Source organism: Bos indicus x Bos taurus, chromosome 11, assembly GCF_003369695.1.
Source record: "Bos indicus x Bos taurus breed Angus x Brahman F1 hybrid chromosome 11, Bos_hybrid_MaternalHap_v2.0, whole genome shotgun sequence".
Taxonomy (NCBI): Eukaryota; Metazoa; Chordata; class Mammalia; order Artiodactyla; family Bovidae; genus Bos; species Bos indicus x Bos taurus.
In genome coordinates this window covers 91,882,782-91,902,834 of record NC_040086.1, presented here as the reverse complement: position 1 = coordinate 91,902,834, position 20,053 = coordinate 91,882,782, and the positions used below count along the sequence as shown (strand labels likewise).

Genomic DNA, 20,053 nt, shown 5'->3' with positions numbered 1-20,053 from the left:
TTTATTTCATCTGAAGAGTAACCACCTGACTTTTATTTACAGTCTTAAATTCAAGGAGGTGATGATAAAAACCAGTTTAGCTGAAGGGAAATTGCACCCCCCACCCCCATCCCATCCCACTCCCCCCACCCCACCCCACCCCCCGGGAGCGAGTGCTCTCTGGAGGAGTCAGGTCCCTCCCCTTTGTAGGAGGGTGCGTTTGTTTCCTTGAACCATCCACACCGTTGAACTTTAGAAGGGGTTTTGAGCTGCTCTGGTTCTGCCTGTCCTGGCTTTGAGACCCACTTTGAAGGAACCATAGCTTACAGACCCTTTATTCACACCAGGGGGTTCTCTTTCAGACTTGGGCTCCTTGAACCAGCATGAACAAAAGTCCATTTTGGCAGAGTAGTCAAGTACACTGTTTCTCTATCGAACTGCTTTCCTATTTAAACGAGCCTATGGGGTAGATACAAAGCATCATGAGCTTGATATTTTATTTGACGCTTACCTTGCTATTAAAGGTGGCTCAGATGGTAAAGAATCTGCCTCCAGTGCAGGAGATCCGGGTTCAATCCCTGGGTCAGGAAGATCCCCTGGACAATGGAATGGCAACCCACTCCAGTATTCTTGCCTGGAGAATTCCATGGACAGAAGAGCCTGGCGGGCTAGAGTCCATGGAATCGCAAAGGGTCGGACATGACTGAGTGACTAACACTTTCACTTGCTATTGAAAGCACACTTTCCCAATGCAATGAATTCAGTGAAACATTTCCCAAGCACCTAATACGTATCAAGTCCTATAGAAATAGGGTTGAATAAGATGTGGTCCTTTGCCTTCAATGAGCTCACAAAATAGCAAGAGGGATTGGCACGTAAGCAAATACAGTGCATGTGACTCGAGAAATGCAGACGTCCAAGGGACCCGGAGTGGACCTGAAAGACGATCTTCAGTGTGGTCAAGGGAACAGACGAGCTGGTTCCAAAAGTGCAGCAGAAATGTGCCAGGCAGCCAGGGCCGAGGAAGACTTCAAAGGCTAAGTCAGAAAGCAGGTACGAAGATACTAAGATAGCCTGACTTGGTGACTGATGGCATGCTTGGAAGTGGGAGCTCTGAGAACGAGGCCATTTAATAAAGAAGAGTAGAAAATGGCCTTGGTATTGATCTCAGTGCCGTGGGATGCGGCTCTTTTTTTCCTGGATCTCTTAGCCAGTTGGACAGTATTTATTGGCTGTGTACACCGTACTCAGGGTGTTACTGAGTCCAAGCTCATACTGCTCACCACACGACAGGCCAATAAATAGAGAGACAGGTTGTTGGGGCAAGGAATAGTGACTTTATTCAAAAGATCAGCAGACCGAGAAGATGGTGGACCGGCATCACAAAGAGCCATCTTCCCTGAGTTAGAATTCAGGCTTCCTTTAATACTAAAAGGGGAATGGCTAAAGTCCTGGTTCCAGTCAGACCCCAGAGGGGGTGTGTTAACTTCTTCCTTCCTGCAGCCATTCAGAGGTGGGCCTAGTCAGAAGGTTTCCTGTGAACTAAATAAAGGTATTTTAGCTTGACACTCATTCCATGGGAGACAGCCTTCCCAGAGACGGACGGTTATGTGTCATTTAAGCTTATCGGCAACATCCCTTTAGTGATGGTCTTGCAGCAAAAACAATAGAACACAAAGGCTAAATTAAAAGTAACAGATGCAATATGGAGTCAGATTTGTTCTTCCCCATTACAAGGGTTCTGTCTCTGGAATGGACACACAGGTGGAAAGGGTTATGCCTCCCCCACCCTCACCCCATCAGCTATGGGCAGGACAGGAGACAAAGAAAGAAGCGGAGCTGCAGGTGCAGATTGGGCACTGCCTGTGGAAGGGAACTGGGTGTCCAGCAAGCGCGAGTCTTTGCCTCCAGGCCAGGCCAGAGGGCAGCAGGCTGGGGCGGTGGCAGCTGTCAAGGCCTTGAAAGGTACAGCATGTCCAGGGCAGTAACAAGAAATGAGGAGGGCAGAGAGGAAACCAAGAAGGGGCTTGCATGCCAGAGGGAGGCTATGGACTTGATCACATGGGCGCTCAGGAACCTCAAAGATGACCAGTGTTAGAAGTGGGCATCCAGGCCAGGTCTGTTTTAGAAGGTGGCCTCGGATACCTTGTGGAGGATGGAGGCTGGAGGCCCTATTGCCAGAGTCCAGGAGAGGACAGACAAGGCCAGGGGAGTGGGAACAGTGAGCCGGGTTCCAGGAAACACTAGGGAGGCTGCGAAGGCAGAGCGAGAAGAAGGGGTTGATGTTTGTTCTGATGTTTCCCGCTTGAGTCACTGACAGATGGTGGTGACCTTCCAGGAGACGGGGAATGCAGGTTTGGGGAGGAGGGGAAATAGCCGTGTCAGTGGGAGGTACCTGCGGGCCATCCTGGAAGGTAAACAGGTGATCATTGGGTCTACAGGTGAGAACATTCCAGCTGGAGGAGCATATCTGAGTGTGAGTGGTTGTGAACTTTCTTGACTCTCAGGAAAATTTCAGGATAAAATATCCAGACAGGAATCACAACACTCTAATCATTTCTTTCTTTCTTTTTTTTTTGTACTAGTTCCAAATAAGAAAATAGTTAAGCCAGAAAACGTAATTGTGCCTATTCCTAGAACTGGGTAACTGATGTATCTTTGCAAATTGTTCATTGAACTGTGCCTATGGCTTCCTGCCAGCCCTCAATGAGATTTTTATATTTCCTAATTATTCAATTACTACCCATAAGTAGGAATTTGAAACCATACCCAGACTCCTTCATAATTGAGTATTCTCTTGAATCATGAGTACAGGAAAGGAAGTTGTCCATATTGGGAAACTAAGATGGTAAAACAGGGGAAGTGTACATCTCTTGTCCCGTGACTCTGTCTTGGGCCCAACTTCTCGCCATGTGAGCTTGGGCAGGTCACTTTTATTTTTTAACTTTTTAAAAAATTTTATTTTTTTTAATTGAAGGATAATTACAATATTGGGTTGGTTTCTGCCATACATCAACATGAATTAGGTATCATATATATATACCATAGGTATATACAGGTATGACTCTTTGGGCAGGTCGCTTCTTTGAGGTCAATTCTCTGGTTTGTACATTAAGAATAGTAATAATAGGGACTTCCCTGGTGGTCCATTGGCTAAGACTTTGGGCTCCCAGTGCAGGGGGCCCAGGTTCGATCTCTGGTCTGCAACTAAGACCCAGCACAGCCTAATTAATTAAAAGAATAGTAATAATACTCCCCGCCACCGCCTGCCATTGCTATAAATCTAAAGGAAAGGAGAATTTGCAAGAGAAAGTGTTCTGTGTGCAAACCCACTCTAAATGTTGGTTCTATTATTAACTCCTTGTGTGTTACAGGTCTCAGCTGCTGGGGAAGTCGTTAGCCTCAAAAGAAAATCCTCCTCACAGCGATCTGGCCAGCACCTCACAGGGCAACGCCAACCCCGACGCCCACCTGCCCTCCATCTGCCTCAAGCAGGTGTTCCCCAAGTATGCAAAGCAGTTCAACTACCTGCGCCTGGTGGACAGGATGGCAAACCTGTTTATCCGCTTCCTGGGAATCAAGGGGACGATGAAGTTGGGACCAACAGGCTTCCGTACCTTCATCAGGTCAGTGAGACCAGCCCCCTCTGGCTGGGGTTCAGGCAGCCTGGAGACCAGCCTGACATCTGGCTGGCCCCTTCTCCCAGACTGCCCCTGGGAGAATCTGTGACGCCAGATTGGGCCCCACTGGGTTGGGATTGGCCCAGCAGCTGGCACTGGGCCTGGCATATAGTACACTCTTGTTCGTTGAACGAATTAATGAATGCTACAGATGTGAGAGCATTCACAACCTTGTGCTTGTGGTTAAAAACAATTCCAGGCTACCTTGAGCAGGACCCTGAGACCAGAGATGAATAATCGCCCCTTGGACTCAGACAGATCTCGCGCTTCCTAAACTGGGTGAAGTTCTCCCAGGGGTGCATGGCTGAGTGCTGAGCGTTTATGAAGCCACAGCAGAGAAGCAAGGCCTATCTTTCCAAAGTGTCATTTTCAGGAGAGAAAAGTTAAATAATTCAGTTGATAAATAATTTAATACATTTGTTCTAGCATAAAAATAATGTGGTTATATTATGAAGTATAATACAAAATTTGCATGAAGCACAAGACAAAGAAACTGTGCTTTTGCCACATCCTACAAAACAGGCCTAACCTCCTCAGATTATTCATTAACTTGCCTGTACCCCCTAGGGCACTTTGAGGGCAGTACAGGAGCACTTATTAGCTGTGTGACTTTGGGTAAGTTAATGACGGTCTCTGAACCTCGATGGTCCTAGAAAATGGGGATGAAACTACCAGTGCCCTAGGATTGTATGTTATACAACTCAGAGAAACTGTCTGCTAGAGCTCAATGTTGCTGTTGTTTACCTCATCATTGGTTTTAATATTTCTATCTAGTAACTCAAAGTCACCCTCTTCATAGTTTTATTCATGAAGGCAAATAATTAGACCGCTTTGCCGTGTGCTTTACTCTAAACGAATTTTATAAATTCTAACTCTAGCCCCCTGATACTCCTGATAGGATAGCATGCAGAAGCATCAGCAGGAATTTTTGCCGTCTCAATAAACCTGAAGTCATCCTCACACAGTGATTCTGAGAAGGGCTTTGTGTTAGTTTCAGGTGGGAAGAAAGCCCAGTGGAAAGAACACAGGCTTGGGGGGTTGGCTTCAGAGCCAAGCACATTACTTAATAGCTGTGCAGCTTTGAGCAAATCCCTTGTCTTCTCTGAGTCTCCGTTCCCTCATCTGTAAAATGGTAATCATCTCTCCTGCCTCGCAGGGTTGTGATGAGGTTGGGATGGATGTATTAGATCATAAAGGATCTGGCCCACTGCCTGGTTTACAGGAGCTGTTTGTGAAATGGGAGTCTTGTGGTTATTATTTCCAAGAGGCAGAGGGAATTTTCAAGAAAGTCAACAGGCCTGTACTGTTATTTCCCTGAGAAAACTACCTGACGTGATACTCTCTGACTCATTTGGGAACTACATTTGACTTGTAGGAATGGATACCCATCTACAGGTGGTTTAAATAGTGAGTCTAATTTTCTCTCATGTAACAGGCAGCTTGGCAGTGGGGCTTCTAGGGCTGGTTAATGACTCTGAAATGTGATCAACTCCCCAATTTCTGTCTTTCTGCTTGCCCATCCTGAGCATGTGCTTCAAGCTTCCGAGTTGCCTTATGGTTACAAGATGGCTGCTCAAAATCCAGCCACTATGGTCACATTCCAGGCAGGAAAAAGGAAGAAGGAAGGAAGAGCGAAAGACATCAGTCAGATGCTTCCTTTTATTTCCTGGTGTCAATACAGTGCTATGAAGCTGTGAGAGAGCAGGGGAGATTTGAAAAGATGACAGACTACAGGAATCACATCTCAGTTGCCTGGAGGGATGGGTGGGGGGAGAGTGCAGGCAGGAAGGATAAACAAACCAGCCAGTGGGATTTACAAGGATGAGGAGGGCAGAACTGCGACACAAAGAAAGGTTGTTGGGGAACAGTATCACTAGAGTTTCTGGTTTTTCTAGAGAAGCTAGAAATACCGATGTTTATGTGAAATCTCAGTTCATATATATACAGAATGTCGGTGATTCAGAAAATTATTTGGGGTTCAACCAAAGCGTGACTGCCCATCAGGTGCACCGGTATGTGACCTGTGAGAGGCCGAGGTATATATTAAGAGGGCTGCTATGCTCATACACAATCTGGAAAAGGAGATTCTTGCAAAGATTTGAGAACCATTCTAGCAAAGAAGGTTCTTAAAAGGCAGTCAGACGGGAACTGGATGATATCAGGGATATTGCTAGAACTTGGGTCTCTGTGTGAGAGGCTTTATGATTCTTCCATCCCTTTGTTCTCTCTAATTAAGAGTGTTTGCACAAAAAACTCGAATACGTGATGTTAGCAACCAGCAGGTCCTGGGGCCATCTTTCCCAATCTGTGGCCGAGTGCCATTAGTGGGAGCTGTGGTGACTGTGACAGGTGACGATGTTTCCAGGGGGAGAAGAGGCAGCTGGAGCAGAGGGACCCAGACAGTGAGCCCCTCTCCCCTCCCTCAGCACTTCCCCCGGCACACGTCCCGGGTAATTAAGGATGAAGGAAGACACGAAGAACACATCTCACCACAGTCAATACATTTCTCCTTTAAAAATGTACTAAGACATCCCACAGCAACTTTGTCGTAAAAGGTGATCTTCTCTGCTTTCAGATTTGTATCTGAATATATTCCGTCTTGCCAGCTAAATTTGACAGTGAGCGTTTTCTCTTGCTAACAACTATTCTGTCTTTTCCACTTAGATTTAAATTTCACTTCATTATGAATTGATAATATTTGTGCCATATGTTAAATCAAACCAAGTGCCCTTCTCTGGAGCACCATGCTAGAGACATATTTGCTGGCTAGAGACCCTCCTCTCTGAGCTCCCACACAAACGGCAGAAGTTGAACTTGGCTTTCATCTGTCCTACCCACTCTTCCTCTCCAAGTTCCTGGAAGAGAACTGGAGGGAACGAACTAATAAACATTCCGATTGAATTTATTTCCAGTGACCATCTCTCATAATGTATTGCATAGATCAGCAGTTTTAGGAGTGAATTATGCTAATGCAAGTCTGGCCGTATTCTGTTTTTCTTTTCCGCCAAGAAATGAGAAATAATGAACTGTCGTCCTCTTGTCTAGAGTTAACTCTATCTAACCAGCTTGTCGTGTCATTTCCTCAGGAGGCACATAACAGTAGCAAGTATCACCGTGAATTAAGCACCTTTTATTTTTTTTAATTTCATGATAATTGCTGAGGTGTGGAGACATCTCTTTTTCTGAGAAATGGAAATGATCTGCTCCTTCAGTTTGACAGCTTTCTCTGAGGGAAATGCATTTTTGTTATTTTCCTCCCATCGGGTTCCTCATTTGCGGAGCTTTCTGTGTAATTCACTAAGAACACGTTTCTCAGACGTATCCTCCATCGGAATCTGACATCAGTTGGCACAGGCTGCGGTTTCCATTTCCGCAGCCCGAAGATGAAATGGTTCGCCAAAACCGGAGTTTATTTCTGGAAAATGGAGGCAGCTTCTCCATACCTCGAGCGTTCGCCTCGCTCCCGGCCGCTCTGCCTGGAGACCCCCCACCCCTCTCTGTGGTTTCTAATCCCAGGCACCTTCTAAATTAGAAAACTGCTTTCTCTTTTGCCTTTTTTTTTTTCCTCCTTCCGCTGCCTTTTCTCGTAAGGAGATATTAATATGCTTCCTAATGTGTAGCTGTGGAGGGGGAGGGGGGGAGGTTTCTTCTCTGAGAGGCAGGAGGGTGTGTGAGAATGTTCTGGAACAGAAGTGTCAGGGGGCCCTGCCTCCCCCTCTGTCATTAACTCCTCAGTGACTTTGAAAATTTCCTCTGTTCCCGTGATGATCTCTTTCCAGTAATATCATGAGACGTTATGCTTGGGATATCAATAGCCCTTAAAAATAGATAAGTTATAAACCAAAGTGGCCTTTCCCAATCCCCACCAGCCAAGGTGTTTAGACAGTGTTTATTTTTTTCTTTTTTAAACAAATACTGATTATTTGTTAACTTTCACCTTACAGAAAGCTCTCCAGGAAAAAAAATAAGCATCTTTTCTTTCACAGAGAAGGATGAACACAAAAGAAATTCTATAAATAGGATTTTACGGAGTGGAAAAAGTTGGTTTCTAAATTTCCCATGAGATGTCAGTAGTTGTTGAGAGGAAATGGGGATGATAATTTCAAATCTTTCTAATCTTAGACTCCTAATGAACTCGAACGATTGGTGATTCTCATCCTGTGCACCCGTGTTCTCCTGATTCTGGAAAGAAACGAAGAAACAAAAAAACCCCGAAATCCTTTCTGGAAACTGGCTCTGCATCATGAAGGAAGGCTGAAAGCCGTCATGTGTGCCAGGCACTGAGCTAGTCCTTAAAATAACTTTGTATAGTGAGTCACAACATCGTCATACAAATAAGGAAATTCAGATGCAGGGTATCAATGACCTGCTCAAGGTCACATAGCAAAGTCAAGATTCAAACTCATGTGCATTTGATTCCAAAGCTCATTTTTACCATGTACATTTCTAGCCCATCCTTTCTTAGGAATCTTTCTGGCTCCTCATGTTACTGTATTTCCTGGACTTCTCCTCCACTGAAGAATTCATCCCACCCCTCATTAGTAATTTGAGGAACTGCCTCCCAGGGCCTAAGGGGAAATGGTTCAAATGATCAAGAGCTACCAAGGCCTCAGGTTTTTATCCCAGACTGTGAGATGACGTCTACCGTCCAAGAGCTTATCCAAGACTCATCTGGATCCAAGCTTTGTGTCACTTACTGGACCCAGAATACCACTTAACACATAGTAGACGCAAAATAAATTCTGTATTGAGAATGGATGGATGAAAAGTTCACTCCAAAGTCTTATCCCTTGAAGACATTCCCTGCTTGAGTCCATTTGTGACCGTGGGGACAAACCTAGGAAAACTTAGTGATCCTGGTTGTCTTACCCCATCCCCCAGCCTTATATCCCAAAGTGTCCCAACAGGGCCTCTCTAGAGGCTCCAGCCTTTCTGGGCTTCTTGAGACTCTTTCTCTGGAATCTTGGTTCTTCCTGCAGCTCTGGGCTGGGCCACTTCGCCACTTCTTCCCAAAGTTCCCAAGTCCACAGCTCTATCCTCCAGGGGAGCCCTAGATGTGAATCCCAGCTGTGTGGTCTTGGGCAAGTCATGTCCCTTCTCTTGAGTCTCAGTTTACCCAGCATTGAAATGGGTCTAAGAACACCTCCCTCATAAAACGTTATAAAGCTCCAGAGAGCTAATGAGCAGGAAAGAGCCTGGCACACAGATGGTGCCCAAGAAAGTGCCTACAGAATCAGAACTCTCACAAACATTTCATGTCAACTGCAGCCAGCATGGATCCCTCCCTTTCCTGCCCCAGTGCAGATGTTATGATCAACTGTATTTCCAGGTATCACTAGGGAGAACAAGTTACCTTGGAAAGGGGATAGATGGAGAATCATCTTTGGTAAATTACAGCTCCTACTCAAGATTTGACACTTCTATTTTCTGCTTGTCAGGAAAAAAATAACTGTATTCCAGTGGTCAGTCTTGTTTCCCTTTTTATACTCTATTAACCCACAGGGTAAGTCAGGCAGAGTGCCTGTCCTGTGGGGAACAGGTAGTCCAGAGAATACAGACATGATAATTAGAGAAAACCCATAGCTGCTTCTAATTAAGCTTGGGAAATGAACAGCGCGGGTTTTCAGAATACCTTGGGAGGGACTGGAGCGGGTCCCTGGCAGGACCCAATAGAGATAGCCATCTCGGTGACAGGTGACGTGAAAAGCTCTGCATCCACTGACATGTTGTTACTGGGGCTCAATAACTGCGCTAATGTGCTTTGAAGTCTGCCACGGTGACTTGTGATGGAAATACAGAGCGGAGCTCAGGAGGAAGCAGGATGTGAATTGATGGCCTGAGGAATACAGGCGGGGAAGAAAGGAGAGACGGGCCAGAGGGATGGAAAGAGGGAGGGAAGGCAAGAGGCCAGGAGGTTCCTAGCATTTAAGGAGCACCAGCCTCATCTGGGCACCATGCTGGGCACCCACCCAGTCAAGCCAGGGGTGTGCATGGATTTGGAGAGGGTCCCCTGGAATGCCCAAGTCCTGCTTGCCAATCAACCCCTAGCCTCTCAGGTTCCTAAGGGAGCTATTCACCCAAGAGATGATGACAAATGGGAAACCAAAGAACCACTTTATCATTAGCTGGGGCGATGGACGTGGACACGTTTGGAAGGTTGATAGCAACGTGGAATATGGTTCAGCCCAACAGATAGCTGGCTCCAGGGTGTAGCTTTCAGGATTCCCAGGGCAAATCCAGCTTGGGTGGGGATTCCCCTCCCAGCACGACCCGCTTCAAAAGGGTGGTGCCTCTGCACCAGCTGAGTTCTGCCTCCATTCTAACAGACCCCTCGTCCTCATACCCAGATGCTCTGACTGGTGAGCCCCGTTTCTCCAGAGTGGACAGGGCCCCTCACTGAAAGGTCAGCCTCAGGTAGCCTCCGACAGGGCTGAGATGGTTCTAGCTTTGGCAGAGAAAGAGGGAAACTAGAGAGGGATGAGGAAGGAAATCAGCAGTTGTCATGGCCCCAACCAGGTGCCAGGCCCCAGGATGCACAACCTCATGTCGTCTTCACAGCGGCCGTGTGAGCGGGTGTTATCCTCTTCATTTAAGAGACCAGCCAATATAGGCACCAAAGCAATGGTCCACAGTCACACAGCTAGAAGAAGCCACAGGGCCAGGATTTTAACTCTGGTCTGTCTGATGCCCAAATCATGCTCTTTGCAGCGTGCCTGCCCACAGTGACTGTAATAAAGACTGCCTGGTTAACAGGTCAGGAGGCTGAGGCTTAAGAAGGGGAACTAGTTTAATCAGGGCCATTTGCTCCTAAGTGGCAGAGCCAGATTCAACTCAAGACTTGCCATCCTAAAGTCCCTCCTCTTCCCAGCCCTTTAGAGCCCTTATGAACACATTACAGGAACCTGTAAGGGCAGTGAATGGTTTGCTGCCAGTCACCCTTCGCTAGTTCCTACTGCGGGGGTGGGGGTGGGGCAGCATCCAGGAGGGGAACAAAGCCCAAGCAAAGGCACGGAGGCCAGGCAGGACAGGTCAGCTCGGGTCTGGCAGTGACGTGTCCTCTCCCATCTTGGGCAGGAGCTGCAAGCTCAGCAGCAGCAGCCTGTCCATGGCCGCGGTGGACATCCTCTACATCGACATCACGAGGAGGTGGAACTCCATGACCATGGACCAGCGGGATTCAGGTACCTCATCACCAGCCTCCCTCATGTCCTGCGGGAGGACAGACAGGGATGGGCAGTACCTTTTCTCTTCCTTCTTCTTAAGGGTCAGGCTGGGGGAGGAGGATGATCATCTTATTGCTACCAAACCAGACTTGGGTGTGTTTGGCCATGCACAGTCAAGCCAAATCTACTGACTCAGGGTGGTGGTAAAGGAAAGTGCGGTGTTCACTGTAGGCCAAGTGAGGGGTCCAAGCAGCTCAAAAGGCTTGAACTCCCCACTGGTTTTCAGGGAAAGGTTTTTAAAGGCAGGGTGAGGGAGAGAGTGGCAGGGTCCATCCATGATCAGCTCGTGGACATTCTTCTGATTGGTTGGCTGTGACCTAATCAGGAGTCCACATCATCAACCTTCAGGTTCCAACCTGTCTGGGGTCTCTGTGCTTGTGGGTGGCATGCAGTTAACTTTTTCACCTGGTGGGGGTTTCAGTAAAACAGCTCAATGGATATGGCTCAGAATATTACCTATAGCCCTTCTGAGGAGGAACTAAAGGTCCTTGACTTTGTTTAATGGCTTCACGATTATTAGTTTGTCGTGCTTGACTGTTTTCCTTTGTTTCTGCATTTTCTCACTTCTCTGATTAAAATTACTCTTTGGAACTTAGGGGAAGACCTAGGCAACTAAAGTTTTTCTACAAACAAAAAGCAGACAGAGGATATAGGGTGGGGTGGGGGCCTGTCCTGGGAAGTCTTGGTTACGCCGCCCGCTCTAGACATGACTAAGGGGATTGGACTGAGTCTGAATTCAGAAGTACGGTTCTGACTTCTGCTACCAAGGCCGTTGTTGTTCAGTCGCTCAGTCATATCCGACTCTTTGCGACCCCATGGACTGCAGCACACCAGGCTTCCCTGCCCTTCACCATCTCCTAGAGTTTGCTCAAACTCATGTCCTCAGAGTCATTGATGCCATCCAACCATCTCATCCTCAGTCAACCCCTTCTCCTCCTGCCTTCAATCTTTCCCAGCCTCAGAGTCTTTCCTAATGAGTTGGCTCTTCACATCAGGTGGTCAAAGTATTGTAACTTTAGCAAGGCTGTGCCCGCCCAAATTCTTAATTCCACCACTGGAATCCTTTGGCTAAAGCTTTGATTCCATTAATATTGGGAACGGTTACTTACTCGTTGGTTGGTTCCTCGGTGCACAGTTCTTGGACATAAGCTGGGCCAGGCTGCTGATAGACTGGAGTGAACAGCACTTGGTTCTGACCCAGAAGGGAGGGGCTGTAGAGCTGGGAGGCAGATGAGAATGCAGCAGTAGGTAGGGTGCTGCATGCTAGGATGGAGGCAAGCACAGAGAGGCTATCAGGAAGCCCAGCAGAAGAGCTTCTTAGCAAGGGGGGGACCCAAGGAAGACTTCTTGTAGAAGGAGGAGTGGGATCAGCTGAGGGACAGAGTGGGACAGTCCCCTCCTGCGGGGGTGTTGCCCGGCCTAGGCAGAGACACAGGTAAAAGGCTCAGGTCACCCCAAGTAGCCTGGAGGGTCTGCCACAAGGAGGGAAGGGAGAAGGGGCAGAGATGGGGTTGCAGGCACTGTCGAGGCCTTGAAGGTCACACCAAAGAGCTTGATCTTAATGCCCTAGGAGCAGGGGTCCCCAGCCTCCGGGACCTACTGCCTGATGATCTGAGGTGGAGCTGATGTAATAATAACAGAAATAAAGTGCACCATAAATATTATGTCCTTGAATCATCCCGAAACCACCCCCCACTTCATCCATGGAAAAGTTGTCTTCCACGAAATCAGTCGCAGGTACCAAAAACATTGGGGACCACTGCCCTAGAGGATGTGGGACCAGTGAAGGATTCGGTAAGAAGAATCCACCCTTTGGTGGATGAATTTCTGATTTTTTTCCTCCCAGAGGATTTTTTCCTAAAAAGTCGTAATAACCATACCTGACATTTGTACAGCTCATCACAAAATTACAGCAGGCTCTCATGCATATTCCCTCATTAAACGTCCCTGTGAACCAGTGCAGTATGTATTACCACTTGCATTTCACAGCCTAGTAACCTACAGCTCAGGTGATGGCAAGCCCACGGCTGCCTCCTTGCAAAAGGGACAAAATGCAGTGGGGGTGGTCTCAGGGAGCAGTTTTCTCCTGCAGTGGGGCAGCGAGGATGTGAAATCAGAGGGGTTTGGGGGGCAGGTTGGAAGACCCAGACTAAAACTGATGATGCCACTTCATATGATGTAAGCTTGAGAAGTCATTTCACTTCGTCCTGTCCATTTCCTCCTCCGTAAACGGCTCCCGCATCACCTGCTCTCTGGGATGCCCTGTGTCAGAGGGTCTCAAGGCCTGTAGGCTCCACTTGGGGAGAACCCTGGGTGCTCCCTGCCAGTTCCTGCCCCACACCCCACGTCTGCCCTGGCCACAGCTCCCTGACCACAAGGACCAGCAGCCCTTCCCATGGGTAGTGGTGCTGGGGCATCATTTGCTAATTGGCTTCATGTTTGATAATGATGCTTCCTGCTGCAAGTCATTTCCCACATTCAGAGCATGCTGCCCAGCACTTGACGCATGCAGCACAGGCTGGACTCCTCCTGTGAGTAGATGTGATTCTCTCTTTCATACAGAGAAGGAGATTGAGGTTCAGAAGCATGGCCAGTGGGTAAGGCTTTAAGACCAAGCTGCCGTCATCCCCTTCTGGTTGCCTCCTCCTCCTGCTAATTGGTCCTGGAGTAAGAGGACCACCCAGCTCCCTACCACTTCCCTTTCTTAAATTCAAAAGCAAGACTCAGGGAACACTAACACCCACTGCCTGCTTCCATGGCATCTCCATCGTCGGAGTTCCCTCCCAGCCTTCCCCGGCAACCAGGAGAGGCTGGAGATGGAGTGTCTTAGAAGCAGGCAGTTGAATTATCTCGAGGACGGACTGACAGTCGGGCCGCCAGCTTTCTGCTGACACCTTCAGAAAGTGAAGGAGTGTTTGCTCTGTGAGCTGAATGCGGGTCGTTATCACAGCAGCCTGTGGAGGGGGCCAGATGAGGGGGTGGGGTGGCAGTGGAATTATTAAATATTGAAATTGATCAGGAGTAGCAGCAGGAAGCTATTTATCATGTTTTATTGCTTCAAACTAGCATTACCATCTGGCCCATTGTTAATTCTGAGTAGCTTTTCATGTTTTGTTTGCCTCTCAAATTGTTCCCCGTAAGCGGAATCCACAGGGGCTGCCCACAATAACAGGCTCGGGTGAGGTTTTTCTGGGGTCTGCTGGGTCTCTCCGTCTGCTGACCGTGCTGAGGAGGTGGGGAAAAAATGCTTATTTTTAGAACATACTGATGCGCGAATCCGAGGCTGGGACCTTCGAGGTCCTTCCGCCCTGCCTCAGCCCCCAGATGTGTGGAACAACAATCCTTAGTAGGAACTGCAGTTTTGAGATCACCTCCGGTGTGCAAACATCAGCACTAATGCTCATACCACACCTTCGAGATGTGTAATCAGATCGTGGTTTACAGGTTTCCCCGGTGGCTCAGAAGGTAAAGCATCTGCCTGCAATGCAGGAGACCTGGGTTCAATCTCTCGGTCAGGAAGATCTCCTAGAGAAGGAAATGGCAACCCACTCCAGTACTCTTGCCAGGAAAATTCCATGGATGGAGGAACCTGGTAGGCCACAGTCCCTGGGGTCACAAAGAGTCGGACATGACTGAGCGACTTCACTTTCAGTTTACAGAGGAGGGTCTTGAGGTTCCAAGAACAAAGGTGACTTGTCTGAAATGCCATAGACAGTGAGTTGCAGAAGCCAGATTGGAACTCAAGCCTTCTGCCTCCTGATCCCCAACCTTGGGCCCCACAGAATGGTGCTTGTTCATTGCAGTGATAGGGGAGAAGGTGGAGCCTGTGAGGCAGTAAGGGAAAGGTCAACTCACGGAGCCCATGGAAGACAGAACTGGAGTGGGAGGTGGTACCAGGTCCGTGCACTTGTCTCCCCTTCCTTCACCCTCAGAGCTTATACTCCTGTTTCCATCACTCCTGAAAGGAAATAACAGGGTCTGGAGGCAGGGTGTGGGGGAGCATATAGGCAGTGGGCTAGACAGTAAAGCCAGAGATGAGAAGCTGGTCTGTGCCCGTGGACTCAGGGCCATTGCCGTTTCAGCCGGTGCAGGCTGGGGCCCAGGTGCCCCCTAAGAAGCTCACTCTAGCATCTCCTTTTCTCAAGGAGAAGGGGCTTCTGAAGTCAGCCGCGTTCTCAGAACCATGCAGGAAGCTACTGGATGTCCAAAGAAGACCACTGTGGTTGAGTGGTGCTTTTTTCTCTTGGCAAAGGTCAGCAGAGACACCAGGGAGGCCTCCTTCCTTCCTTCCCTCCATCGTGCAGGGCCGAGGGATTCTCAGGCCCTGGGTTCTAGAACAGGCCTGGCCAGAGGTGTGAGTGCTGTGTGAGAAAGGGACTGGCAAGAAAGAAGTCAGAAGACAGACAGAGCATGAAATCTCAGTCCCAAAGGGCTGCACTTATTCATTCATTCAACAAGCAGGCAATGAACATGTTACCACATATCACGTCCTACGGGAATAGAAAGAGATTATTTTATGGACACTATTCTCAAGGGAAAAAAAAAACCAATAGAGATTGTGTACTGAACATTTACTATGTGATAGGAACCAAAAGTGCCTGTTGTGAATCGTTTCATTTAATTTTCACACAGCCCTGTGAGATAAGGGTGGTTATTCCCATTTGATGGACGAGAAATCTGAGGCTCAGAGGGGTGAATTTAAGCCAGCATGTCAAATCTTACAGTGAGGAGCCTGGGATCTGAACCAAGAGCAGTCAGCCTTCGGAGCTCAGCCACAGCGCTTCTGTGATACCCTGCGTCTCCAGCCACGCAGATGCAAAGGGTGCAGCTGTAACAGGGTGGGGCCAGAGCTCCCATGGGGGAAGCCACAATGGAGGGGGCCGTGAGGGTGAACAGAGAACACAAGCAGAGCACTTAGCAGCCCAGAAAAGGCGCTCACTACTCGTTCTGTATCCCCGAGGGCCTGGCACATCGCCCAGAGCATGCAAATGCATCTCACTTGGTGCCCGGTGAATGCTCCGTGAGCAGACAAGTGCCAAGATAAAAAATATCCCCGTCCCCAAAGCAGGGTGTTTCAAGGATGAGAAGCATGGCTTATACTAGCAGTGGTCTATAGGGGTCTCCCTCTGCTATCCTACTGTCTGGCATAAAAATGCCAGCCCTGTTGGAATAAGACCATCGCCCCACACCCAGACCCCAGTGTGTCCAGGTGCTAATGCGCCATCCCTTTCTGGAAGCCAGCCGAGACCCTCCTCCTGCCCTGATGGGACTCTGGTACCCACCAAGGGGCTTAAACAGATTCCTGATGCTTGAGGCCTTTATAGACCTTTGACCTGCGTGAGGAGAACTTGCTGTTGAAATGGAGAAGAAAAATGGTGTTTGAAAAGATTAGGGGGGGAAAAAAAAGTAAAACAACAACTAGTAAGAAAAAGCATGCCTGTTGTGCAATCTAAATCTCAGACCATCCTTTTAAATAGGCTTGTTATTGATTGCTTTTTAATTGGACCCCAGGTGCACAGAATTGGGTTAATGATAATCCTTGGTTCATGAGACACTTCCATGGAGAACCATGCACATAGCCTGCTGTATTTAGTTAGCTTCTTGAATTAGCTCTTTTTAAGAATGACATAAGCATCCACATACTCTCATGACCCAAAGCAAAAGCTAGGACTTGATGATAACATGCATCTCACGCATGGTTCTTCCCTCTCATCTCCCCTCTGCACCCCCAGCCAAACCAGCTCATTTCCTGCCTCTCTCTACCTGAGGAGTCCTCATCTGGATCCCATGCCCATGGCTCCCTAAATAGACTGTCTTCCTCTCTGTTAGAATGCCAATGACTGTTTAGGAGCTCAGTGGAATTTCATAAGAGGCAGTCTCCCACTCTCCAGCAGGCCAGTGTAATTGTCAATTAAGAAAAAAAAATTTTTTTCAGTTTCCAATTCTAGAACCTCTAACAGAACACAGAAATCTAAATAAGGATGTTATCGGCAAAAATGGGGTGTGGCAGCCCTCCCATTGCCCAGAATCGAATGAAGAAACACGTTTGTCAGTGAAGATGCAGTTCTGTTCTGTTATGGAAATTGCACTCATGAATGCCTCCTTATCACTGAGGCTTTGCTCTTCCCTCTTCCCAGAGTGGAAGTCACTCCTCTGTGGCGAGAGACAAGGACAGCATCAAGACTGGGCAATAAAAGGCAGTATCACTGGCAGCATCTATGTGAGACAAACATTTCACTTGCAAAGCGAACATTTGAGCTCAGCATCTGGGTATCTGGTTCATCTAACCCACAACTAGGGGTTTCAGAACAGCTCTGTTCACTTAGCAGCCAGATGTTTGGCTATTTTAAGATATGAGCTAGGGGACTTCCCTGTGGTCCAGTGCCTAAAACTGCACTTCCACTGCAGGGGCCTCGGATTTGATCCTGAGTCAGGGAACTAAGATCCCACATGCTTCAAGGTGGGGGAAAAAAAAATGAAGGAAGGAAGAAAGAAAGAAAATTAAAGTGAAAATACAATATATCAACTTAAAAAATTATATGGGAAAAGTCACAAATTAAAAAAAAAATACAAGCTAGAAGTCCCTCCCAGTAAGCAATGGAAACATGATGGCAAAGCAAGAAGAATGGATTGGAGTCTTTCCTCACCCATGTGAGCACACGTGTGACACATGCGTGCACAGTGCACACCTGGCCTGTGGCGGGAAATCAAAGTGTGGCATAGCTAATGTCTCTTACGTGCTGTGGACTCTTGGGCCAAGATAGGAAACATTTCTTCCACTGTTTGGAGAACTCCTAAACTCTGTGCGGGCCCTTGTGGGGCTGCCTGGGTTTGATTGGCGGTGTAGCCAAAGCCGGGCTAACCCAAGGTGGCGCCAGTGGTAAAGAACCTGCCTGCCAACACAGGAGATGCTAGAGACTCAGGTTTGACCCCTGGGTTGGGAAGATCCCCTGGAGGAGGGCATGGCAACCCACTCCAGAATTCTTGACTAAGAATCCCATGGACAGAAGAGCCTGGCCAGCTGCAGTCCGTGGGGTCGCAAAAAGTCGGACACGACTGAAGCGACTGAGCACCCACGCGCGCATAACCAGAGCCAAGGGCTCTGGGATCAGACATACCTGGCTTCAAGTCTGAGCCTGATAAGTTGCAAACTAGGTGATGTCCACAGGTTATGTAATGCCCTCTGAGCCTCCCAGTCGTCTCCTGAAAAGTGGAGATAATAAAGGTGCCCACCTCACAAAGACAAGGATGTGGATGAAATGGGACAAAGCAGAAAGTGCTCAGAGCAGGCGCTCAGTTGGAAATGCTCACTAAGCAGGGGCTGCTTCCCTTGCGACCACCTGGCTCTGACTGCACCCGTCTCCCGGGACATGCTTCCTGGGCAACGTCTTGTGCCAGGCGCTCTGCAGGTGCTGGGAACAGACAGGAAGAAATGCCTGCCTGCAGATGCTCGCAGGCGCGAGAGGGATGGGACGTGGTGGCAACAGACTTTCCCTCAGAGCCGACGGAGTGCCAGCCCTCCCTTTCTTTCCCTCCAAGCGGGCCCTCAGCCGCCCTTGGCCTGGGCTACTGCTGTGACACCCTGGAGCCTGGCTGCTCCCTCCTCACCCTCCCTGCCCCTTCCTCTTGCATGGTACTGATGCGGGGGGTGGCTAGGAAGAGGAACCCATGCGTCCAAGGCAAGTGGGGGCAGGGCAGAGTAGATACTGTGAAGCTGGGGACCTTGAGCAGAAAATGTGGGACTGCCACATCAGGGCCCCCGGGCCTGTGTCTTGGTCCCCGAAGACCAGCTTTCCCTGCTCCTCCGCCCATCTGCTCTCACTCTCATAGGTGCTCCTGCCATCCACTGGCTGTGGCGGCCTCCAGCCTGCTTCCTGCATCACCCCTCAACCCAGAGCCAACCATCAACTGCCTGTAGTCAACTTCCTTCCGCGGGTGCAGCCACCCTTCTCATCACTAGCCTGACAGGCACTTGCTCCAGCCAAGGTGGCCGGCCAGTTTGGTGTCCCTCCATCGGGGCACTCGCTTCTGCCCGAGGCCCCCTCCCATCACACCCCACTGCCCAGCCTTCCTCTCCAGGAGCCGCCCTCAGGCTGGACCAATCCCCGCTTTCCATCAGCTCCAATAGCCTCCCATCCGGTTCCATCAGATGCACAATGCTGATCACAGCTCGAATTACACACTGTGGAATGAGTGTGTGGCCTCTGGCCCTTGAGCTAGACTCATCGCCGTGATGTCAAGTTGTTCCTGCCTTGAGGAAGCCTAGCGCTGTGCCTGGCACATAGTAGGTGCTCAGCACACGTGGGGGATGGCCGAGGGGCGGGGCCCTGACGATCAGCTGACATCTGTGGGTGTCTGAGTCTCGTTCAGTCTCTCACCAGATTTCCTCAGTCGACTTATGCAAATCATCTGCCTCCTTTACTTTCCCCCAGCTGGAATGAGCCCCAACTGAGATGTATGTGGTTAACGACGTACTGAAATATTTAAAAGTATTTTTACTTGGAGGGTTTAGCGAAGCCTGACTTATACATATACATGGATGGCCCCCTCCCTCCACGGGACGGGAGGCAGGTTTCATGCGGTGCTGTGTCTGGCACGGGCGACGTTCTTCAGCCTTGAAATTATCTCAGAGTCAGATGGGCCTCCCTGGATGTGTGCCCTCCACGCTTACAAAATAGTCGGCGTCAGAATTATTTTTAATAAAAGCAGGCGAGCCAACAGAAATGCCAGCGAGCCCTCCCCACGCAGACGCTTATCTGGGGCTGCTGCCGCGCACGCTGCACCTTCTGTAATGACTTTCCCCTCGGCTCATGTCGCCTGGAGACTGCCATCACCCCCACAGCCCCCTCCTCCGAGCACCTGATCTTCCTCATCCTCTCCTTCACCTCCAGGGCCTGGGGATTTCCGCCGTTGTCTGGTTCTACCCCCACCCTCCAAAAAGAGACAAAAGGGAAAAAGCGGGATGATGATTTTTTAATGCAGCCATCTCCTTTTCTTGTACTTGTTGCTCACCATCCCAGATCCTGCAGAAACAGCAGCAGCAGGATGGAGGCTGTGGGAAAAACAGGAGCCAAGGAGTCACCCAGGCTGAGTTTGGTTTCCTCCACCTCCCATCTAGGAGACCCGGGGTGGCAGGGACGGGGGTGCTGGCACTTCATCTGCAGGAACCAC

General features: G+C 49.0%; 1 protein-coding gene across 1 annotated transcript in view; it reads left to right on the top strand.

Annotated features, from left to right (window-relative positions):
- The window catches only part of TTLL11 (tubulin tyrosine ligase like 11), a 269,041-nt gene that overhangs the window by 221,668 nt on the left and 27,320 nt on the right, over nucleotides 1-20,053 (top strand). The window contains exons 7-8 of the mRNA XM_027556177.1: nucleotides 3,354-3,605; nucleotides 10,734-10,840. Coding sequence (XP_027411978.1) covers nucleotides 3,354-3,605; nucleotides 10,734-10,840 — 359 coding nt within the window. The remainder of the gene's footprint in view (nucleotides 1-3,353; nucleotides 3,606-10,733; nucleotides 10,841-20,053) is intronic.